We start from the raw sequence: 25,851 nt of genomic DNA, 5'->3' as shown, positions 1-25,851 counted from the left end.
AAGTATTATCAATTTCGATCACTAGTAATCGTGATTTAAAAACAAAATAAAAATAAAAAATTCAACCATTAGCTAATTGAAAATTTTGGCCACCTAGTGATTGAAAAAAAAAAAAAAAAATGTGACAATCACAATTTACAACAAATTATACCATGGACCAGGGTCTACCTTGCATTGTAGATCCTGGTCCAAAAATTACCTTCAAATTCTGTGTCTGTAGTTGAAAATACACATTCTGTATCTGCAATTGACAGTTTCTGTACTTGTAACTATCATATTATGTGTCAGCAATTATCAAGTTATTTGATTTACATGATCCCGAGAAGGCTAATAAACAACCTTGCCAAAGAATCAAACTTTTAACATTGTAATTATCAAACAAATTACCTAACTAACTCAATTGGAGTTGCCTTATCTCCTAAATCAAGCTCTCTAACTATTGGATTAAGAGGCCATTGTCGATAATTTTAATTTATTTCATTATGTCACGCTAATGAAAGTTGAAACCATAACGTAAGAAAGCATCTAATGTTTAGTTATACTAAAAATTAACCAATTAATCAAACAAAGAAGGTGAGATTAGGATGGAAAAAGTAAATAACACAAATAATTAAAAAAAAATTATAAATCCAAATGCTAACGACAATAAACTCGTCATGTTCCACAACCTGCGGAAACATATACATAGAAAACCACAAACAATAAAAGTTTAGTTTTCATGTAATTATTTAAGTATTTTAAAATGTTAATTCCACGTAATGTTGAAGTGTTGTGCCTCGACAATATCATCATCATATCATTCATCAATGGGAGTAGACCGAACGTTGGCCACTTGCTCTTGTTTTGGCCCCATGATTGATACATTCACGGTCAAATTATAAAATCCATTTTACTATAATTATATGTACGTGTTTGGCGGGTGAATTACAAGATCGAGTTTAGTATCTTGGTATTTAAAATATAATATTGACGATTATACCGTTGTGAAAAAATAAAGTTATATTTTCACTAATAAAAAATTGAGACACATTTAATTAGTTATCATTTCCGAGTCTACACAGCACGATATGACATGATAATTAACTCGTTTAAATTCATTTGACATGATAATATAATTTTTTTATTTAGAAAATAAAACTTCAGCTACCGGTTCTCCAATTGTCTAATACGGAATCCATGCACAAATGTGAAAAAGAAGAAAAGATAAAAGTTTTTTTTTTAATTAAAAGAAAATGATCCTTGAATAACTAGGTAAATAAACAGTGTGGAATCACACCATCCACCAACTTTATTGCTTGTAACAAAATTATTCATTAGTTGAATTGTCTATGATAGGTTTACCCTATTAACGGATAATTTAATGTTAAACGTTAAATCAATAAATATATTTTCTATCTTAACATATGACTATTTTGGTATAACCACAAGTTTTCTCAATCAGTCAATTAGTAATACACAATAAACTAATTATGTTCATGTTGAGTAGTTAGGATGACTAGGATCTCAAAGGGTGGCAAAACACTCCCTAATGAGTTTTAAAGTAGTTGTATTCTCATGGCTCGAACATAAGACCTATGATTAAGGTGGAAGAGACTCATGTCATCTCATCCACATGCACATCCTTATGCTAACCCCATTAATGGATTCTTTCACATTTTTTTAAGAAAAGAAGGGTGATGTGGAAGGGAGAGAGAGAAAAGTGAGGCCCCCTGCTGCAAGGTCCTCTGCTGGTGCGTGCGTGCAGCACTGCACGCCCCTGGGCGCGTTAATAGAACATTTATATTTTTTTTTCCTTTATGCTTTTCTGACTTTTGGTGTTTCAACTTTTTTTTTCTTTTCCTTTTTTGCTTCACCTTCCCTCCTATGTGACACCTTAATATTTGTGCAATAAAAAAAAAACAATTGAGGAGGGCCTTATAGGTTTTAACTTTTAACCCAGGGGTTTTAATGTGTTGTATTTTCATAGCTTGAATGCAAGACCTCTTATTAAAGTGGAAGAGACTCACGTCATCTCATCCACACCTCGTCATGGTTTTAATGTAGTTGCACTTCTATAGGTCAAATCCAAGACCGGCCTCTAGATTAAGGTGAAAAAAACTAACAGCATCTCATCTACACCCCATGATTAGGTTCTATCTTGGGTGCAAAAAGCTAAAATTTTTGCCTTGAGGTCCGCACACCCGGCCCTATAGGAATTATGTAGGAGTTTAATCGCGTTAACCTAGCAACCCTTTAAGTGGAAGGACCATGTCCGTACTGGATACATATATACAAGGAGTCACGATTGCTAGGATCTAATCCTTCATCCAATCCTTCAAGAACCAACTAAGCTACCCGACTGAACGAGTTCTATCTTAACATTACATGATGACATCATGATAAAAAAAATACTAAAATCTTTTTAAAAATTAATAAATAAATAAATAAACCATTAATGAAATGAAATCCATTCAATTTGTGGAAGAAAAGGTCCAACTAGATGTTAACAGGGCCACCGGCCATGAAATATTGAGATTTGGACAGGATAACCCCACATATACAATACTACATGCGCATATATAGCCCAAGGTCAATGGAAGCTTAGCTTAATTGTAGATTCATGAAGAAGATGTGGCTCTCACTTGCCCTAAAACAGAGGTGTCTTTTGCTTTATAAATCGTTGTTCAAGTGTTCGTGCTTTTGCTCCGATGTTGACATTCTAATATCTCAAGAAATCTAAGTTTCCAAGTTGATAATAAACTATATACAAATTAAGTTGGGCAAAAATTTAAATAAACTTTCAAGCTTTACATGAAGAAGAAATCAGATGCGTAAACAATAATTTTTTTTAAAAATATATCGACTTGTCAATTTGATGCAATTAAATTGATAACTTATCCGTCCATGAACTATAAATGAGTTGATATGTTTAATTGAAACTATACAAATTAAGTATGAGAGTGGGTTCGAGCCTTAGTGGAGGCATCTGTTGACTCTTTGTACTTCAGTAGGTTGAGAAAGTAGTTATGAACAGATACTACATTGTAACCGAGTCAGTAAAACTCAAAAAAAAAAAAAATTGAAACTATACAAATTAAGTATGGGAGGTAGTTTTAGAAGGGGACATTCCCCTAGCTGGATTCTAGAAGGGATAAATTAATTTAAGTGGCTTCTTCGTCCAAGTGATAGAATCAGTTTTTTTTTTTTTTGGTAATTTTAAATTAATTAATCTATTTGAATAAATATTGCCAAGAAATTTTATGGGTTAACTTTAGGTAATTGGCTAATTGGTTTAAACATTAAATTGATAAGTTGATATGTTTAAGTACAAATTTTTAAAGTTTAAGAATTTTATTTTTGGGTATAAAATTCAGGAACTTATTATTTGATATATTTTCAATTGAGTATATATTTATAAGGTAACCTTGTTTGGAAGTTATTATGATTTTTTATAACGATTTACTTATGGATTTGTTATTAGTATGTGTGTATATATCCACGGAATTAAAATTAAAGGTAAAAATTTGTGTGAGACCGTCTCACCATGAGACGTATTGGGTCGGGTCGGGTCAATATGCAAATGTAACACTTATATGCACAAATGTCATACTTATATGCTCAAATGCAATATTAATTAGGAATAACATTTTTGTTACTTATAAGGGTAAATGTAATACTTTTAATGGAAAATACAATACTTTTACATTTCGATTTAAAAGTATTACATTTTTCCTCAAAAGTATTATATTTGCCCTTATAAGTAAGGGGCAATTGTCAACATTACTTATTATGAAAAATGTATTACTTTTTCTCTTATAAGTAACAAAAATTGTATTCTTGATTAGTGTTATATTTGAGCATATAAGTATGACATTTGCACATATAAGTATGACATTTGCATGGTGCTTTGACCCGACCCGACCCGTCTCACGAATAAGGATCCGTGAGACGGTCTCACACAATGCAAGTGTGATACCACACAAATATTTTTGACAAGGATAAAGCTTCTAGAGCAATGGGAATCCTTATCCACAAAAATTTAGAGTTGTTAAAATAAAGTGAGAAAAAATATTCCATAATTTATCATATTTTGTAGTGATTTTATAGTCATATAGTCAAAACAGTCATAGATAATATTATAATTGATGACAAGAATTTTCTTTTACATGAAACTTCTCATCTTAAAAATTCAAAGTTGGGTTAAGCATTTCGTTTTTGTTCACTTCTCTCACAATTTTCTTATATAATTAGAAGCAAAGTTAAAGATTGAGAGGCTAATAAAATTAAATTGATCGAAATCTTAAATATCAATATATTTTTCAATAACGCTCAATAACTTTCAGTAAAGCCTAAAGATAACAAAGCACGATAATTAATTATATTCTCAAAGTTAGTTTAAACATGTATAAGACCTTTAAACATGGATAGTTAAGATTTGTCAACATTTTTACGGGAACATATTTTACATATTTTATTTTACTTTTATCTATCTCTGTTTTTTTTTTAATAGAAAAATGTTCAAATTAATCACCAAACTACAAACAAAAATGTACTTAGCTTATCCAACTCAAAAAAGTGCAATTAGATCCCTCAAATGTCTAAAATTATGCAACTCGATCAAATTTGACATATTCCTTAGGTCATCGCTGATGTGACGGTCATCCTATTAAGAAAATTTTAAAATGTATTTTAACAATTCAAAATAAAATAAAAATAATAAAATTTTAAATTCTAGCTTCTTTTTTTTTTTCCTGTGTGCTTAATTAAAACCAGCCAACAATTTCATTGGAGAGGTGGCCAGATTCCAAAAATCTTATTCCAGGTATTATTTATTCATTTATAAATATATATACTTTAAAAAGTCAAAATGACACACACCAAATGGGAAAAATGCCCCAAATGCAGTTATTATATTGCATTTGTTGGGAGTATAGGAAAATATACCTTAAAGACATTTTTATTTTAATTTATGACTTTTACATTCATTTTATTATAAAATATGTTTTCAATTAATTTATGATAATTAAAAATAAAATTCATTCAAATTGACATCCACTTTAGTTCTTTATGATGACAAGTGTATAAAATGTTATCTGAAATAAAAAATTAATATAAATTTCAATTGAAATAAACATACGGTATAGTAAAAATGTACATAAAATTCAATGATTGTATATAAAATATTAATATCCTTAGCCAAACCCCCATGACATACACCCTTAAATCTACATACTTTATGGCTTGAATTGCTTAAACATGTGATCAAGGGTTCGAACTCATGTGTATGCAGTAATACCTTTAAAAGAAAAAGTTAAAGTGTTTTTTGTCACTCAAGGCAAAACAAGAACAATATAACATGTATCCAATATGGCAAAATATCAACCTCTTTTATGATGCATGCATGGCGTATTTATAAGGTTGGATGACATTTGATCTAGCCGTTACAGAAGGACTAATCAATTACAGATGCAAGTCTGTTATATTGGCGGTTCTCCTCGTAATAAGAGCTAGAGGAGGAATATAAGTTGTAACAAACTCCAAACAATTCTCAAGGGTAGTAGTTAGGTCAGCCGAGTGTCTCGATTGAAGTTGGATCGGAGTACACCGAGCTTCTAAAGTGTACTCTGAGGTTCCTTAAGTTTTCCATTATGCTTAATCCAGATTTAATTAATCCAGTGACCTATTACTGAGTATAATGATCGATAATATTAACCTCAACGAGTTTATTTAAAATTGTTTGTTTATTTAATAATTAAATAAATATAAATGAGTTTAAATCCAACTTGTTCACAAATATGTTAATGAACTTTTGGGTGAACCGTGGTGGGCAAATTCGCCCAAACCGTGGGCCATAATGGCTAAGGATACCATGGGCGTCGCCATCGCCAACTTGCATAAATTTTATCTTAATTAATTTTTATGATTAAATCTCACCTGTCCTTTATTTAATATCTCTTAAATCTTAATTAATTCCAATATGTTCTTCAATGTTGCCTGTATATTTTGTACTGATTACGACATCCAATAACAATGCTAAGATTCCTTCTCTTGCCTCGAAATATGATTGACTGGGTAAATTAAACACGATTATCATATCATCATAAGATCATGAATTTAATTTTTGTCAACATCCTCTCAGTTGAGCGCATTACGTAAAGTCTTTCTAGTGTAGTTTATTTCTCCTGTATAGTTTGCGAGCTATTACATAAGAGTAAAATTTACACAATACACACATTTAAATAGTGATTGCCGTCTTGTCGGTTTTTCTTGTTACCCAAAAAAGATTCCTTCTCTAATTTTTCTAATAAAATGGGAATACATGATTTAATATTTTATAAAATTTTGTATAGGTTTGTAAGATCGTCTTATGAATTTATATCTAAAATAGGTTGGGTCTATTAATCAAAAAAATATGTATATGCGACTTTTTGATAAGTATTTAGTTACCAATTAAAAATTAATATTTATTACCTAAAAAGTGACATTTATTTTGAAGATATCTTGAAGTAACAAGCAAAAACAGCTTGTGAAATTTAAAATTAAAAAATAAATAAAAATTAAAACAAAATCCGGCCCAAACCCACTTCTTGAAATAATATGTATAACATTTTAGATGCTTTAATATCAAATTAAAATAGTATGCTCCAACCTAATTAAAAGTTTAAACTAGTACAATAATAAAAATACATATTTAATATTTCATATATTTCGTCCTCAACCCTTTCGGGGATCCGCTAGCAATCTTTTAAGAATTAATTTTTTTTTTAATAAATGGATATTTACATTTTTTATTTAAGATATTAAAATTAATTATTAGTTCTCAATGAAATATTGATGATTTTTATACTCATAATATCTATATAATTGGCGTGTGGCTCGATCTTCTAATAATTTTATATTTGATTGTGCTTGAAGAGAATACTAAGATTCCTACAAGTCAGTGAGTAGGTTGGAAATTGGAATCTTTTTTTGAAAGAATTAATAATTATTTATTGTGCTTTCATGTGAGTAGGATTGACGACACTGTGCATGATACCATATTAATTAACCTTTTTATACTATGATCAAACAGAAATGTTTAGTGATATATTTTTGTTATAAATATATATTTATAACATAAGGGCTAAACAATGCTACATTAGCTTCCTTGTTCTCCAAAGTTTTATGCAAATTCTCTCCAAATTTAAAAATCAGTTAGAATTATATCAGAGTCATCAGGGACAGATTCACAGTGGACGCAGCTGCCTCCTCCCCTCACTCCACCCCCATGTACTTTGTGAATCTATCTATTTCTTATTCACCCTTTTTTTTTGTGTGTATAAATATATGCAATTTACATTTTATTTAGGAGAATCCAAATCCACATGAACTCAATTCAAATTGGTAGTGAAGTCCACTCACATCAATAACTCAAAATAACTACTCATATGTCATTTTCATACTAATTTTCCAACAAGTTATTCTTAATGAAAAATCATATTTTCACTCACACTTTTTATATGTGGCAACACAAGAACAATATATAGTAACATTTTAAAATAATATTTTCTATCTTAAATTTACTTCACGATGTGACAATGAAATGAAATGGTCGGACATATTATGCATTTAAAAATTCATTTAGTAATCAAATAAAAAATAGCAATCCAATAATGTTACATAAGAAGCTAAATATAATATTAAGATGAGAAATAAATTATGATGAGGACAAATATGAAAAAGTCTTTAACTTGAACAATACTTAACTTCCCCGGCCATCACATTCAAGTGATAACATTATATTAAATAATAATCAAATAATTATTTTTAAAGAATATGCTTACTTTATATTATTTTATTTAATTTGCAACAAAAATTTTCTTTAAAATATATACATAGAAAACTTGCCAATTCACAAATGGTGCACTTTCTTTCACCATCAAGTTTGGCACACCCAGAAAAAGACTAAGTAAACAGTACAGTAACTTGGGAAATAATTTGCAGTCAACATCATTTCGTAATGGCTTACCAATACAAATTAAAGAGGATACTTGCTTTATTTATAAAAAAATAAAATAAATATAAATATAAAAAATAAAATAATTAATGTTTATTTCTTTACTTCAATTGTCCAATTACATAAATGTAGGAAAATAAAATCTAGTTGCTCTCAGTTTTTACAAATTTGACCATTAATTGTTAAATGAATTCTACGTTCAACCTCTCTATAAGCTATTTGCCAAACTTCGTTTGTATATAGGTTGGAATATTTGTACCTTCAAATTGATTATATTGTTCATAATACCCTGAATATAAATAAAGTTCGATGTCAGCTTTGATACTTGAGAAATTAAATTTACAATTTCTTTTAACAATTAAAGACTTTGAGGTAGTCAAGACATTGTGGTCTAGTAGCACCCGGTTACACTTTCATATAAAAGAGTGTGAGTTCCAGCTTCAGTGGAGACGATACTGGCGGGCCCCACGAACAACCCACTCTTGCAGGAAGACCTAAGACATTCTCTCTCCTCCACATGAATTATTTTGTTTTCTCAAAAATCGTGAAAAATTCACTAATGGTGATGGTGAGCATCTATATCAGTGGTTTTTGTTGAACCTTTTGTAGAGAAAAAACTTGCTTTTACAATAATAAAATTGATGGGAAGCTTGATTTTTGGAGAAACTTCTATCCTGCAAATATAAAGATTTTGCAAGAGAAGGAAAAAAAGAAAAAGTCACAATCCCGCATTTGGGGCGCATTAGAGTGGCCACCGGTTGGCGGGCACTCTACCTATTTTTTTTTTCTATTTCTTTTAATTGTCATATTCTTTTTTTAAAAATTTTTCTCTCCTATTTTTATCTGTCTCTTACATGAATTAATTGATATGTATACTCTAATCCATTTATCACCTTATCTTGTTCTCGATAGATATTCAATTGACGGGACATCTCTTATTTGCGCAACTCCATTAACTTCTAAATATAACACTCAAGACATATCACCTTCCTTAATAAAATCACTTCACATCAACATTTAATACGGTATAACTTTTGATCCGTCCAATAATCTTAAAGCGGTATATCTTCAACCGTGGACGCGACACCATGTAACCATTTCCCATCTTTACCCTTGCTTTCATCTACGGTGCCTGCCACGTGATCATATGCATCCAACACGGCGATGAGTCTTCAGGGACCCACCTGCGGCCTGCGGGCCCACCGGCTATGGTAATCTCTATCCTACACGCAGGAAACATCGCCACCCTTCCCATAACTGGGGCCCGCTCTACACGCCATAATTACCTTACTGGATTTTTTAAAATTCTTTTTTTTTTTTCTTTGGGGACAAAAATCCAAAACGGGCATGTGAAATGACCACTTCGTCCTCCGCCCGTCGCTTTATAAATTGAACTATCTGCAATCTTGCAACACTCACCCATCCATGTATTAGCTTTGATAATTGTAGAGAGAGAAAGAGCGTTTCGTTTATTTTATTTAATTTTTGGGTGTGTTTAGCAGCTCGATAGTTCTAGAGAGAGAAAATGTTGGGTGTGTTTAGCAGCTCGATAGTTTCTCCGCCGGAGGAGTTGGTGGCGGCCGGAAGCCGGACCCCGTCTCCGAAGACCACGGCGGACGCTCTGGTGAACCGGTTCCTCAAAACCAACTCGTCGGCGGTGTCCGTGCAGATAGGCGACGATGCTCAGCTCGCTTACTCTCACGCCAACGAGTCCGCTTTACAGCCCAGGTACAGAACTGAAAATTGAAGTTTCAAATTTAAAAAAAAAACCTAACACTAGCACTGAAGTTTAAATCAACAGAAGTGATGTTTTGCTTAACGGATTCAATACATGTGTCATGTGTGATCATTGCCGTAGCGTAAGATGTGATGATCAACGGCTGTGGCTATCTGATCTGAGATGGTTATGGATGAGCACGGCCATTGATGATGTCATGTTATCATGGCCAGTTTACGGTCTTCATGATATCATCTAATTTTACCAAAAATCCATAGAACTTGTCGGTTATTTATTAGTTTGAAATTGAGATGCCTTGTTTCTCTTAGACTGAAATTAGTTCATATTAATCAACAGTTTAGAACAATTAGTAAGTAGATGGTAAAGATTAAAAGTTTAATTCTCATAAATTTGAATCAAACTCAAACTCTAGAAGTGTGATTTGAGCAAGCAAATTCAAGCTCTGTAAGTGCGGTCTAGCAAGCCGACTTCGATCTCACTATAATGGTGAGATATCGGTTTCCTACTAAAAAAATTAGTCCATAGTAAACAGCAATTTTTTGGTGTTTTGGATGTTTTAATTTCTTGTCGGTGGTGTATTTGATCTGTTTCATTGCTAGTGAGCATTTTACTAGAAAACATAACCAAAATTGAAAGAGTTCTATAGATTCTAAATGGTTTTCGATTTCTATTTGTTTTTGGTAATTTTTTTACCCTTTGGTAAGTATATAGTAGCTTTTTGTACTTGAAAAGGAAATTTCTTCATTTGAAGCTAGTTGGATGTTGAGACTTGAGATGCACAATTATGAGCGAGTATAAATATTTGTTTGTTTTCATTTTTTGAGGTATGACACTATATAGTCCAACTTACACGCGTATTTAGGTAAGAAGTCACAAATTTAATTCATAATGAATTTATAGAGAACTCCCTTTGACATATTTGGCCGTGCGTTATACTGTAACTATATATCACACTTCTCTGAGACTGTCTTACAGATTTTTATCTATAAACTGAGTCAGATCAAGTCAATATAAAATATAATATTTATACTAACTTAATTAATATTACATTTATTAATTTATTAATATAAGTATTACATTTCATCTTAATTTGACTGGTCTCAACGACCATGATTCACGATACAGTCACACATAAATTTTTGTCATACAATTATTAATTTATTATGTTTATTATTTTTATTGTACTTAGAAATTATTAATATTAATATCAATAATATCATATACGGTGAAGAATACTAGACATAATTACACTAATTACTACTCCGTAGTTGCATATGGAATCAATCGGTATCATTAAAAAAAATCGTAATAAAAATTATTATTATAAATAATGTTGTGCTAGTGAAAAGGGTAAAATACATTGAAAGAAGATAAATTTTCAACGGAAATCATTGGCCATGGAAGTTAGTGATCTCACGGTCCAAAATTGGTACTCGTGGGTCCCACGTCTGCAGTTTACTATAAATAAAACATTTTCAGTATTTCATGGATCTGAAAGTTCTCTGCATTTTAGCCTAGAACTCCATTGTACATTTGTACCCCCATCTGGGCATCGTATCCAAACGTGGCAACATTTCCACTGTGTCAGTTTATCACCATACTATACGTGTAATCCATGAACAGCTCCATCACTGGACCATCCTATTTGAATTATTTGGTACCCATCATTCACCAAATAATTTCCATAGTATTTCTATGAAAGAATTATTTTGTTCTACTTTATATGTTTTGATTCTTATATTAATTATTAAAATTTTAAAAAATTAATACTTTTAGTCTCTAAGTTATAACTGTTGTGAAGATCTAGACCATCCATTTTTTATATTGCAAATTCAATCTTTTAATTATTATCAAAGTGAATGATTTGGTCTTTGAAAGTTTAGATCGTCACTTTATTAAGTGAATATTGGTGATAGATTTAATTTTTGATGCATCAAATTCGCTACTTTAATAATTACAATATTAAAGGACTATGTCTACATTTTAAATAATTGAGAAACTCAAAATATTTTTTTTGCTTAACTTCTAACATTAGCCAATATAATTTATGTGGTTATTGAGTGATTAAAGAAATAAAGGAACAGACTGGGGTCTCCCCCTCCCCCTGATGGAAAAAAAATAATAATAAAGGAACAAAGAACACTTAATTTAATTGGTGAAGTGTACAAATCACAGTGAGTAATTTGATTTTTTTTTTTAAGGTAATGATTCCTTAACACTTAGTGCAAGTCTGTTTCATCATCTAGTCTTGACTAATTTTTAATGCCAAGTGATAAGCTTGAGACTATTGTATACTCTAGACAATTTACCTTTTTACCAACAATTGACATCTATATGCCCTTTTTGTTGTCTTCTGAGAGATGCTTATTCCTTGCCTTCACTTGAAAGATTCATGAATAACAAACTAGGAATTTCTTACAAGTTGTAATGTGAATAGTTAGGTTCTAGGATAAGATACTGGGGGAATATCTTTTACACCTTTCTTACCCATAAAAGACAAAATTCCCTAACCCAAGGGCACACACCTTGCCCACATCTTTTACACATTTCTTTAAGGCAATATCTAAGGAAGAAATTCCTTATATTGGTCCCAACCAGAAGCATCTTTATTTTTTAAAAATATCAGTAGAAGCATATATAACTTTGAATCTTTCCTTGTCTCTTGCATGCAAGGTTAACTCATGCTTAACAGTTGCACTTCTGTTTTTATCTTCTTCTCACTGGTCATTATCAATACATTGATGTGTGATTGACTCATGGTTATTATTTTTAAAAATGGCAGACTGTTTGCGGTTAAGGATGAAATATTTTGCTTGTTTGAGGGAACACTTGACAACTTAGGGAGTTTGAGGCAACAGTATGGCCTTGCAAAGTCTGCGAACGAGGTGGTTTTGGTCATTGAAGCTTACAAGGCGCTTCGGGACCGGGCACCTTACCCTGCAAACCATGTTGTAGGTCACCTTGAGGGCAACTTTGCTTTCATAGTGTTTGACAAGTCCACCTCCACCTTGTTTGTGGCTACTGTAAGTATACTTCACCTTCACCTACCAATTGCCTTTACAAATTGCAAGTTTTAATTTGTAGTTGGTGCTTACAAGACAAAGTGGCTCGGGTTGTCGTGACAGGATCAAACTGGCAAGGTCCCTCTGTACTGGGGAATCACTGCTGATGGATGTGTGGCATTTGCTAATGATGCTGATCTGCTCAAGGGTTCTTGTGGCAAGTCACTTGCTTCCTTCCCACAAGGTTGGTGTCACAAATTATCTCCCTTGCATTATTGGTACATACAAAATGGTGATAGATATTGATGACCACTCTACTATTAGATGCTAAAAATAATAAATTGTGACAACAATACATGTCAATATAAACTACAAAAATATATGGCAGCATCACTGAAAGCATTGAAAGTGATACCCAAAATGTAACATATAATCTATTTGGCATCCAGCTGGAAACAACATGATCATAATCTATAGAGACAATAAATATTATGGGCAACTCCAACTAAGTTGGTCAGACTATTGAATTGGTAACCATGAGGCGGTTACAAGTTTGACTCCCAGTAGGATCAGTCTATTGGCTCTCTTAGTTTGAGCCGGCTCTTTGCTGACTAGGGTCACAAGACTGGGTAGTGGCTAATTGAATCTGTTGTATTTTAATTGTTGTTTTACTTCATTTTACAGGGTGCTTCTTCTCCACAGCAGTGGGAGAACTGAAATGCTATGAGAATCCTAAAAGCAAGATCACTGCCATACCTGCTCCAGAGGAGGAAATTTGGGGGGCCAAGTTTATGGTAAGATGATGGACTTAATTAGCAAACATTCAGCAACCATATATATTGGGGGTGGGGTCCTGTGGTTTTATTGCAATTTATGATTGACAGTCTAGACATTAGTGATACTAGGAGGTTCCATAAATATGAAATTATGAATTGTCTACATCAAAATAGTTGTACATTAACATCAACCTTAAGAAATTTGCAATCCACCTAATTTTCTTTGCTCTGATCAAATAGGAAAGATGTTGGCCACATCTTTAATTACTTGCTTTAGCAGTGGGCCACAGGCTAGATTGAAACTTGACAAGATGCCCATTTGTACAAATTTTGTAACCAAAGTGAGACATCATGATAAATCACATAACAACAATATGATTTCTGATTAAACCCATGTTCTCATGCTTAAAGTTGATACATGGACCAACCCACCATACAACTTTAAAAGCTATGGGGCTAACCTTTTCCCAAGTAAGAGTTAAATTCTACTACACAATTCAATTCAAATTCAGATTAGTCTCATTATGGTGAGAACACCGATTTTGTAGGCAAAATAAATAAATAAATAAATAAAAAGAGTTGACCCATGGACCAACAGACCATACAACTTTAAGTGGAAGCAGGAAATTCACAGTGATTTAGAAGAAGAAGAAAAAAAAAAGACCAAAAAAATATGAGCCACACATTGCTCTGTTGCACACTGTTGCTGATTGTCATTTTCTTTGGTGTTATTGCAGGTTGAGGGAGGGCCAGCAGTTCTTGCAGCAACAAAATAGATCTATCCCTCTTTACAGAGATAGATCCTCTTTTAACAGTGGTGACCAGGGAAGAGAGAGAGAGGATGCAAGGGGAAGATAGGGAGCAATATAATGTAAATAAGTGAATGACAAAGGTCCCTTAGCTGTTTATTACAGTACTATTTTACTTAGAGTGAGATGCAGTAATCTTTATGCTAAGTTGTTTTCTCTGCTTTAGAATGAATGTAGATTTTGGGGTTTGTTTGTTTCAATTTCGCCATTGTAAAGCTAAGCTAGCTGTTTCTTCCTTGTTCAATCTAATAAATGACAGTCTTGTATGTGTCATCACATCATTACACCTCTTTTTGCATTTTGCAGTAATTATTTATTTTCCCTTCCTCAACTCTTTTAATTAATCTAAATATATATTTTCTTTTTCAAAGATTTAATTTTAGTATTAATTCTGAAAATTCTTGCAATTGACCTAACCATGCATCTGGTTTGTACTAATGTATAGTGGCAGCTTAATGGTCACTTATATCAACCATGAATTGTCTATAAATTCCTAATCATCTTAATATTGACAAGTGTAAAAAAAATATTAATAGTAACTACCATGGCCTTAACCTTCATCTAGACTAAGAGGCCAAACAAATAATACAGAAGCAAACCCAATCTGTTTGAATGACAAATTAAGAAAGAGCAATTTGATATATAGAAATGGGTCACACAGACAATTGAGAAAAGCTTTGATTCATGGGCCAAACCCAAGTTACCCAACTCCTTGCATTACAAAGGGGGAATTCCTGAAGCAAAATCTTAAGAGAAGCACTTCCATGACAGACAAAAACCTTTTTTTTTTTTAATTACATAACAAAAGCTCCCTATGACAGGGAAAACTTTTAGTATAGTAACATTAATTATAATACAATAGGTTAACAAAAGCTCCCAAGTAGTTTGTCCTAGAAGTGAGATCCTAAAATCAGTTGCACATATTCATCCCCATAAAAGGAAACAGATCTCCTTTTCCACATCTATCCTCCTGCGACCTAAAAACATTTCTCTCTTCCCCTCATCCATGCTTCTTCAAAAGCCACACCAAAGGATGAACTTGAAAATATACTCCAGCTTCCCTCAAGGTCTTTCTCTTTCTCTTTCTCCTTCTGCACAACATCTTCCACAATATAAGTAAACGATGGCACTGTGAACAGATCTCTACTGGAACTTCACCGCCATGGCCCCAAAGGATTCACAAATCCTTCCCTTTCCTTGCTTTCAAAGAATCGGTGACTCAGCAGCATATTGGCCGTCCATCTTCGCCACGGGTCTCTCGCTAAACACACTTTCAAGAAACTCTTGGCCTCAGGGGAGAGATTCTCTGGTATTTCTGGGTTACCGGACTCTATTTTCTTGGCTAAATCCTGTTCGTTGCCAATTTGCCACATCGGTTTCCCGGTAACCATCTCCACGAACATGCATCCCCCCCCCCAGATATCCTTCGCTGCTGTGTAGGATTTCCAAGCTACGCACTCCGGCGCCCGCGTATAGTAACGTCCCGCGATTACAATCTCCGTAAACATTCGTCTCGTCGGAAAGCTTAGCCAGCCCGAAGTCGTAGAGCTTGAGCCAATTCAAGCCGTTGAAGTTTCCCGGGAAGACAAGAACGTTGCCGGGCTTCAAGTCGCAGTGGATGATTCCCAGGTTGTGCATGTAATGGATACCTTTAAGAAGCTGATAAATGTAAAATCCAGACAGAGCCTCCGGCATCCTGCCGGTAGTCCTGAACAGTTGATGGAGAGTTCTGTTGAGATAAATAAAACCACAATCAGAATCCCAAATAATGTCAAATCATACAAAATAAAATCCCATACAAGGGAAAATCCAACAATTGAATATGTCTAATTGTGATAGGAAAAAATTTAGCTAAATAAAGTACAAAATGATTACCCTCCTGAAGCGTACTCCAACAAAAGGTTGTACATGTATTGTCCATGCTCCATGCTTACGTCTTCCCCAAAAGCATCGAACGATGAAGGGGCAGTCTCTGAGGGCATCCAAGAACACTCCTTCCCGTTCCAGAGAGCATGAGCGGTGGATACTGGCAGACTTCACTGCCATCTCCATTTTCCCAGCAGGTTTAAGAATGGCCAAATGGACCTGTCCATATGATCCACATCCTAGAAAACTCTGTTTCTCCCAGGCTGCCATAGCAAACAGATTATTATGAGTGAATTGGAAATCAAATGATGAAAGGGAAAAGATGGAGAAGTGAGTATTGAGAAGAGGAGTGATATATAGTATTATGGCTAATCCCACTTCTTTAGGAAATGCGAATTAAAGAAGATAGGTCAATTCCAGTTGGAGTAGGATTATATTGGATTCAAGTAGGGTATTTGCAATGCATGAATTATTTCAATCATTCCTTTAACTTATCTTTGAGCCCAAGTAATTAATGTATGTATCATGCATATATAATCTATAACTTTTTTTTTTTTTGAAATAATATAATCTATAGCTTATGTATATATTTCATTGAATTTATAACTTATTTTAAATTATACATGGGTTAATATGTTATAAAATAATGATAGACTTAAAATAATATTCAATTCATCACATGCATTTTATGTATATGATTTGGTTAACGATGTTTAATTGAATTTAATTCTAATTTAAGATTTAATTTTAGTATTAATTTTGAAAAATTCTTGCAATTGACATTTTTATCCTGTAATTTCTAATTAAAAATAAAATATTATTTATTACCGAGTATATTCTAAAATACACTATTAACCCTAAAAAAAAATACTCATCATTGCAGCAATAACCTTAGTTTTAACATAACAACAAATGAATCAATTTGTTTGTTTCTGACAATAAGTGTAAAACCAGAATACACAAATTAATATTTTTTAAGTTTTGTTCTATTCTTCTCCTATCTTAAATACTAAGAAATTAAATCAAATCAAACAAATAAAATAAATAATTTAGAATACCATGAAAGATACAAATAATTTACCTAACTTTTACAAAATAACAATTAACCTATAATTAACACATAAAAGTTCCAAGGAAACAAACTAACACAAAAAATTATTATGTTTCACATTTTTTTTCTTCAGTTAACTCTTTAGCTTGCTGACAATCAATGACAGAGCCCGAGTCCATATCCTCTTGGTCTAGATGAAGGTTAATTAAGAGTTAATAATCAAAATGGTCTCTCGACTAGTCATAATTACCAACTTGGTCCTCGACTACCATTCAAAACCATCCCTGTTTTTATCCCATGGCCTTGAAGCCTTTTTTGGTTCTTCGTTAGTTTCTCTGAAACAAGGCACAGCAAGCTATGAAGCCACCCACACCAACAAGAATGACAGCTGCTTCAGTCCCTCCAACGTAACCACCATGATATTCGCTTGGTCCCTTCTAACGTGATTTGCAGCTTTTCTTGGGATCTGTTTGTCAAACACAGAAACGTAACAAGGCTCATTCCAGTTATGACAATCCTTTTCTTGGGATCTGTTTGTCGCTTGGGAGCCGAAAAATTTGGAGATGTCGTGGCCCTGATCCTCATGTTTCTTGGAGCTGGAAAGAGGAAACCATATTCTCAACACCATGTTAAACTTCTACATAGAGAATGCAGATGTTCTACCATTATTCAATTTATCAAGACAATGAGAAGCTAGCACCAACTTTTTCATTTAGTAATTACAGTGAACAATTGTTATGATTCAAAAAGGGCTCATACAAATGCCTTCATTAATCTATATAATTTGCAGTAGAAAAAAATGATCAGGAAAGAAAACTGACATCCACTATAGTTTAGACTACTCATCTCACAAAGTGCAATCAAACATTTGATGAGTGCTCCAATCGGCTTTCCGATGCACAACCACTGCTTGAAATCAAATCCGACCGTCAATCGATGCACAACCGTTAAGAGCCCAAGGATTTGATTTCTAGTGATTTTTAACGGCCGAAAGCGGATCGGAGCGTATTTGCTGCATGGTTCAGCGCTACTAAATGAGGAGGAAGGTAACCTGGAGGTTGTGGTTGAGTGGAAGGGACTCATTCATCCTTAATCAAAAGACAATGGTTCAATCTTTGACTTTGGGTATGGAGCGGTATGGAACAGCTTGCCTTCAATCAAGCGTTGCTATCAGCAAATTATTGTGTGGACCATGGTTAATTACAAGAATTTATCCACAATCATATTATTAATTACAGGTTAAAAATGTCAATTGCAAGAATTTTTCAAAATTAATACTAAAATTAAATCTTGAAAGATAAAATTAAATTACAATTAAATAATTAAATCTTGAAAGATAAAATTAAATTACAATTAAATATCGTTAATCAAATCAGATACATAAAAATATAAAATGCATGTGATTAATTAGATATTATTTTAAGTTTATCATTATTTTGTAATATATTATGTACCAAAAAAAATTATTTTGTAACGTATTAACCCATGCATAACTTAAAATAATGTTATAAGTTCATCGAAATAAACATATACATAAGTTATAAATTATATATGCATGATTCCCATTAATTACTTGCGCACGAAGATAAATGTGCCAAGAATGTTCTAAAGAGGTTCAAAAATATATTTTTTTAGAAATAAAATAAAATTCATGCATTGCAAATACCCTACTTGAATGCACTATAATCCTACTCCAACTGGAATTGACCTATATCCTCTATAATTCGCATTCCATAAGGAGTGGGATTAGCATACTATATATCATTACTTCTTCTCAATACTTTCTTCTCCATCTATCCTCTCCCTTAGCTTGGATCATTTGATTTCCTATTCACTCACAATCTGTTGGCTATGGGGACGTGGGAGAAACATAGTTTTCTAGGGTCTGGATCATATGGACAAGTCCACTTGGCCGTCCCTAAACCCGCTGGGAAAATGGAGATGGCGGTGAAGTCTGCCGCTATCCAGGACTCATGCTCCCTGGAACGGGAAGGAGTGTTCTTGGATGCCCTCAGAGACTGCCCCTTCATCGTTCGATGCTTTGGGGAAGACGTAAGCGTGGAACGTGGACAACACATGTATAACCTTCTGCTGGAATACGCTTCAGGAGGGTAATCATTTTGTACTTTATTTAACTAAATCTTTTCCTATCACAATTAATTATTTAATGTTTAGGACTTAAGGCATATTCAATTGTTGTTTTTGCTCTTCTGCCCAACATTGACAAACCACCTAAATCTGGTGTTTCTTTCTTTTATGTTTTGTCATTATTTTGGATTCTTATTGTGGTTTAATTTATCTCAACAGAACTCTCCATCAACTGATTAGGACTACCGGGGAGATACCGGAAGTTCGGGCTAAATTTTTCATTTACCAGCTTCTTAAAGGTATCCATTACATGCACACCCTGGGAATCATCCACTGCGACTTGAAGCCCGGCAACGTTCTTGTCTTCCTGGGAAAGTTCCACGGCTTGAAGCGCCTCAAGCTCTGCGACTTCGGGCTGGCCAAGTTTTTCGACGAGAAGAATGTTTACGGCGATTCCCATCGCGGGACGTTATTGTATGCGCCGCCGGAGTGTGTAGCCAGGAAATCGTACACGGCGGCGAAGGATATCTGGGCACTAGGCTGCATCTTCGTGGAGATGGTCACCGGGAAACCCATGTGGCAATTTGGGAACAAACAAGAGTTAGCCATGAAAATAGCGTCTACAAACCCAGAAATACCAGAGGATCTCTCCCCTGGGGCTAAGAGTTTCTTGAAAATGTGTTTAGCGAGAGACCCGTGGCGAAGATGGACGGCGGAGATGCTGCTGGGTCACCGATTTTTTGATAGATTAGGTGTTCCTGAAAGCAAGGAAGAGGAAGGGTTTGTGAACCCTTTGGGGCCTTGGCGGTGGAGTTCCAGTAGAGATCTGTTCACAGTGCCATCCTTTACTTATATTGTGAAAAATGTTGTGTCCCCGGAGAAGGAAAATGAGAAAGAGAAGGAAGTTGACGGGAGTGTAATGTTTTCAAGATCATCTTCATTAGTTGGTCTCGGTGTGGCTTTTGAGAAAGCATGGCTAACGTGGAAGAAAGAAGGAGAAGAGAACAAACTTTTGGATTGAAGAGGTTTTTGGATTAAGCAAGTATAGTTTAAGTATAGTAAGGATTTAAAACTTAAAGATGCATATTTCCTATTACTCAGGACAACTCATGATCCAATCAATTTTTTTTTTTATTAATGTAAAATCAGTCTATTCATGGACACCCAATTAATGAAATCACAATAGATAGAAATATGGAAGGAAAAATTCAACATAGGTAATTTTCCTTTAATTTTCAAGTCAAAATACAATAACTGTTAGATAAAAATTACAAGTTTTACATAAGACACTGAATGACTTTAGACCTGGATATCTATCAGTTCATGTAACTTTATTGATCATTCATATTTATGGCCTCAAAGGAAAAACTTATTGCTATTCTAGCTTTCTCTCAAAAACTGCTTTTCTTACAGGGGGTATCAAGACTAGCAAAAATGGTACATAATATTTGCAAGGCCAAAACTTTCACCTTGTGCATGCTTCACACAAGGTCTTTGGCCTGAAAAACGCGTTTGGAGAATGCAACCACGAAAGTAGTGTTTCATCGCACGGGACAGATATCGTCCAAACTGCAGGAAGGCCGGGAACGAAAGGTTCAGTGCCCGAGGTTTGGTTTTAATTTGCCAGGTGGAAAATCGTCAAACAAGATGATGAACTAAAAAAAGCTCTTACCTTTTCCCCAAACAGATGATGATATCACCAGTCACGGTCGATCTTCTCTTGTGCTCAAAGGCAAGGGCCGCGGCTTTTCTCACTAGAGCTGATCCAGCAATGCACCCCGATACGATGGGGTTCATCGTCAGTTCCCCGTTGGCAGCACAGTGCCGCGCCCAAGATAGAAACACCGCAACACTGAAAGCAATAACAAGGAAAATCAGCGGGGAAATGATAAGGGGAAAAAGGGATTACTTAGTGACATCTTAACATGTCTGGTTCAAATATGCAATTAAGTTACTGAATAAGTGTCAATGAAACCGCAAACTAACTATATATATATAACCAAGTTAATGTGTTTAAACATAGAAACTAGAAAAGCAAATAAGAACGAACGTAAACAAGTGCTCTGTATAAGCAACTCCGCCCCTCTTCTTTCTTTTGTTCAGCATAATTTCAGAATAATTACTCGTTCTGGAACGAAGACGATGAAGATAAGATTCCTTACCTTCCTGAAAGTACATCACCCTGGCCACCACAACGTCGAGGAGAGCCATAAATATTTACAGCACAAACTTCAAAAATCACAAACAGAAGATAGTAAGCAATTTTATATACTTGACAATGTTTTTTTCATTCTGTGAGCGGGTGGAAAGGATGCCCGTAATTTAAATAAATACCTGTTTTACCATCACTGATGACATCGCTTTCCCCTTTACGTAAAATTGTAACATTGCCAATCCTGAACAAGTCGAGCACCAGTTAATTACACGAAAACTTTACGCATAGATAAATACGCACAATCATCCAACAAGTCGAGAAATATTGCACAACAATTTCATTGGTTTTGTTCAGCAAACAAGGTAAGGGAGAATTTACGCTGTAGCAAGGGCTTGTATTTGCCTCGCTGAATCTTGTTCATCAACTTCAGTCTCTAGTACCGTTCTAATGAGCCGTTTATACTCGTTTCTGTTGGGGGTTAGGACAGCTAAAGGATAACCGGCAATTATTTCAAGAGAGTTCATCACAAGAAATAGCCCATCCTGCGAAAATCAAGAGCACCAAGTCATCGAAAATCCAAAAATAAAGCTTAGGATAATAACTTTTTAATAAGCAGTAACTTTCACCTACCCCGTCTATGACCATTGGGACATCACACTCCCGTGCATGCTTCATAATGATGCTCACACATTCCTGAGATAATTTCACGAGTTCATAAAAGAATTTGGTTCGACCAACTTAACAAATCAAAGACAGCAACGTAAATAGATAATAGAAGAGATAAACTTGGTTTGAAAAATCATTAATCACATCTTAAACTTGGTCGACATAACAGTTTAGTCAAATATAGATCACGGAGATATTTCTAGTGCTAGTTCAACAGCGCACCAGAAGAAACCGGTCCCTTCCGAGGCCTGGCCCGACAACTAAACAATCAAACCTCTCCATCCATTTCTCAACTTCTCCAATCACTTTGGTTGATATTAAATCCTTTTCCTCATCCCTGGGAGAATTATTTAAAAAATATTAGGGCAGTCTCAATATTAAAAAGGTGCTTTCTTTCTTATTTGACAGGTAATTGAGACGTTAAAAAAGTGAAATGGATTTGGTAAAGAAATTTACAGGTAGCAAAAAATGTGGACTCAATTAGAAATCTAACCTAATATTGAAAGATTCTTCTAGAATAGGATGAACAATTAACTCGGGGCTGTAGCTCTTTATAATTGGAGCAGCATCTTTGGTGCAAAATACATGAGACAAATCTGCACCCTGGTAAACCGGAAATGTCCAAGCAAAATAGAAGGTCTCAGCTGTAACAAATAACCTAATTCCCGCAAACAAAATAAAGTAGTGGATAACAAGAAGCTATAGAAACATATGGAGAGACTGAGAGAGAGAATAAAGTTGGATAACTAACAATTTTTAAGGCTGATATAGCTGAAAAGTACGGTGCGCCAGTGTATTCTCGACAACCACCTATAACAGCTATCTTCCCTGAATGACATCAAAAACAACGAAATAATGATTAGAAACGCACACATAAAAGAGCATTTGAAACCTCAATCAAGCACAACTGTCACTGTCATAAAACGAGAACCTGTCTCAACTTACAAGTTTGAACACATTACAATAACACAAGTGACTTAGCAACCCCCCTTTACTACATATATTATATTGATTACTGAGTATATCAATAAGGAATTATGTTTCGCAGCTCAACCAGCCATCTTTCCTGAATTATGAAACAAAGTTATAACCAACTCTTGTTTGTTTGCCTTTCTTCTTTGGAGTCAGTTTATATCAGACAACAAGACATTCAATTGGCTGAAGCTATAGGAATTTGAAACCAATCAGTGTCAAATACTTTCCCATAAAATGACATAATCCATGAAAATTGAAAAATATACCTTCAAAAATTCATCTTTTATGCACCCCACAAAGGTTAAAGAATTAGCAATTACAACCAAACCACAACAAAGCACTTTTTTTTGGGTGATGAAGGAAACCACAGCTACTACACGAGGGTATAACCCCACCTTGAGGTCCTAGTCAGCAGAGGACCAATGAGGTAAAGCAGGTTAGGTTGCACATAACTGACTGATTCAAACCAATAAGGCCGGTCAATAGGCAATTACAACCAAACCACAACAAAGCACTTTTTTTTTGGGTGACGAAGGAAACCACAGCTACTACATGAGGATATAACCCCGTCTTGTGGTCCTAGTAGGCATAGGACCCAATGAGGTAAAGCAGCTTAGGTTGCACATAACTGACCGGCTCAAACCAATAAAGCCGGTCAATAGGCAATTACAACCAAACCACAACAAAGCACCTTTTTTGGGTGACGAAGGAAACCGCAACTACTACATGAGGATATAACCCCACCTTGTGGTCCTAGTAGGCATAGAACCAATGAGGTAAAGCAGCTTAGGTTGCACATAACTGACCAGCTCAAACTAATAAGGCCAGTCAATAGACAATTACAACCAAACCACAACAAAGCACTTTTTTTGGGTGACGAAGGAAACCACAGAGCTATTACATGAGGTGATGAGGGTATAACCCCACGTTGTGGTCCTAGTCAGCAGAGGACCAATGAGGTAAAGCACCTTATGTTGCATATAACTGACCAGTTCAAACCAATAAGCCCAATAGGCAATTACAACCAAACCACAACAAAGCACTTTTGTAGTTTTGTATATATAAGAAGCGACAAATTGTCAAACCAAGATCATAAAGAGCAGCACAAAGAGAAACTCACCAGCTTGGCCTTTGTGCTTAGTTATGCTAAGATTCGGAGTTATTGATCTCAAAATGGAGACAGCATAGGACTCCGAAGGCCTGCCGCTCATTATAAACTGCATTCCAATAGAATTCTGGTAACCAGGAATCCTGGTTTTCTCTTAACACCTTATCAAGAACTGCTCCCTTTAGCCTATAGCAGCTGAATTGGCCAGTTTCAAACCATCCCCAAATCAGAATCTCCTCATAAAATTACATGAAAAAAAAATTGGCCATTTCGTTTACGTGAAATTGGAAGATTGGAACTTTACAAAACAAATACAATGGAATTACAGGATACAAATTGAATGTGAACCAAGAATGAGCAAAGGGCACTTGCAGAATGCGGTTTCCGGTGGGCGTAAAGAGAAAGATGATCAAAGATGCGAGCTTTTCTTACGGTTTGCAGAGGCAATCGAGCCCTCCGGAAAATGTTGGTTGTTTTTGGTTTCAGGGTGTTTGAGCCATAATTTACATCGGACCCCCTCATAATTTTCAAAACTCTATTTGTCCCCTCCTTAGATCATTTTCATTTCAGAGATGCGGATGCCTATGAAAAAAGAGAACTTGTGTCATCATATATTATGTAGAATTATACCGAATATTGTTTGTAATTGTTTTAAATTGACCCTTCACCTTTTATTGGTACCATAATTTAAAGTAATTTAAAATCAAATTAGTATTGAATCTTGTTTGAGAGACAATTTTTGGACACTTGACACTTTAACATGTAGGACACTGCTTCTGACTATGTTGTTTACAATAGCGAATACAAGATACGCCATATACGTGAATGATTGGTGTCTAAATTGAATACCCTAAATACAATTTAAAATAAATATAGTAGAGCAACCGCATCAATGAAGAGTATGTTGCAGACTTGTAGGAATTTGAGTTTTTCGTAGGCTTCGCTGATTAAAAAAGAAACGGAGACAGAGATAGAATGACAACAAGACCTATCAAAAAATTTAGACTACTAGAATTGCATATTGTGAGATCAGTTCATTTTGCAACTATTATCCTATATGACCAAGAAGATCATTAAATCACGTCCATTAAGAGTCGAATTTGAAATTTAATTAACTGAATGTTTAACTTGGGTTGAGTTGTCCCTTACTATATGGTTGCTTTTATTTTCTTGAAAGATGAAACAAAGTAAATAGTGTTCTTTTTTGGTAAAATCTGTAAAATGTGGGGTACAATAATGAAGAATAAATATAAGGGGATTAAGATGCAATAACCATCAACAGCCCAAAGTCTCAAAGAACTGAACTTTCAGAATAGCGAAAGCGGAGAAGTAAGAAGCGAAGGGGAAAGAATGAAGGAAACGGCGATAATGAACGCTATGAGATCTGGGGTGGTGGTGATTGGAGCTTTAGCGTTTGGATACTTGACTCTGCAGCTGGGTTTCAAGCCTTTTCTTGAAAGAGCAGAGGCACAGCAGCAAGCTCTTCTTCACCGATCAGAGCCATCATCGCCCCAAGAACTCTCCGATACTGAATTGTTTTTCTCCGATGATTCCTCACAGTCAGACTAAAACACCTTGTGATTCTCGCACCCAAAGTTCATTACTTTATGGGATTTTCCTTTTTTTTTTTTTTTTTTTTTTT

At 34.4% G+C, this 25,851-nt stretch overlaps 3 protein-coding genes and 1 pseudogene across 3 annotated transcripts; 2 read left to right on the top strand and 2 right to left on the bottom strand.

Annotated features, from left to right (window-relative positions):
• Window positions 1-9,420: 9,420 nt before the first annotated feature.
• Window positions 9,421-14,586, top strand: LOC116001899 (stem-specific protein TSJT1). The gene is made up of 5 exons (XM_031241848.1): window positions 9,421-9,703; window positions 12,496-12,736; window positions 12,839-12,959; window positions 13,400-13,509; window positions 14,229-14,586. The coding sequence occupies exons 1-5, from the start codon at window positions 9,501-9,503 to the stop codon at window positions 14,265-14,267; spliced, it is 714 nt and encodes a 237-aa protein (XP_031097708.1). The 5' UTR covers window positions 9,421-9,500; the 3' UTR covers window positions 14,268-14,586.
• Window positions 14,587-15,277: 691 nt separating this feature from the next.
• LOC116001458 lies at window positions 15,278-16,436 on the bottom strand (annotated as a pseudogene).
• A 2,632-nt stretch (window positions 16,437-19,068) lies between these two features.
• LOC116001457 (mitogen-activated protein kinase kinase kinase 17-like) lies at window positions 19,069-20,326 on the top strand. Its single transcript, XM_031241333.1, has 2 exons — window positions 19,069-19,328; window positions 19,525-20,326. Exons 1-2 carry the CDS (start codon window positions 19,069-19,071, stop codon window positions 20,324-20,326), a joined length of 1,062 nt encoding a protein of 353 aa, XP_031097193.1.
• Window positions 20,327-20,500: 174 nt separating this feature from the next.
• Window positions 20,501-24,642, bottom strand: LOC116002884 (ATP-dependent (S)-NAD(P)H-hydrate dehydratase-like). The gene is made up of 10 exons (XM_031243070.1): window positions 24,222-24,642; window positions 22,878-22,954; window positions 22,620-22,729; window positions 22,349-22,463; window positions 22,091-22,153; window positions 21,839-22,002; window positions 21,640-21,701; window positions 21,468-21,534; window positions 20,978-21,157; window positions 20,501-20,874 (listed from the first exon to the last, which is right to left on the bottom strand). Exons 1-10 carry the CDS (start codon window positions 24,322-24,324, stop codon window positions 20,847-20,849), a joined length of 969 nt encoding a protein of 322 aa, XP_031098930.1. The 5' UTR covers window positions 24,325-24,642; the 3' UTR covers window positions 20,501-20,846.
• Between the last annotated feature and the right edge of the window lie 1,209 nt (window positions 24,643-25,851).

Source organism: Ipomoea triloba, chromosome 13, assembly GCF_003576645.1.
Source record: "Ipomoea triloba cultivar NCNSP0323 chromosome 13, ASM357664v1".
Classification (NCBI taxonomy): Eukaryota; Viridiplantae; Streptophyta; class Magnoliopsida; order Solanales; family Convolvulaceae; genus Ipomoea; species Ipomoea triloba.
Note: the sequence above shows the minus strand (reverse complement) of the source record. Positions and strands in the feature narration are given on the sequence as shown.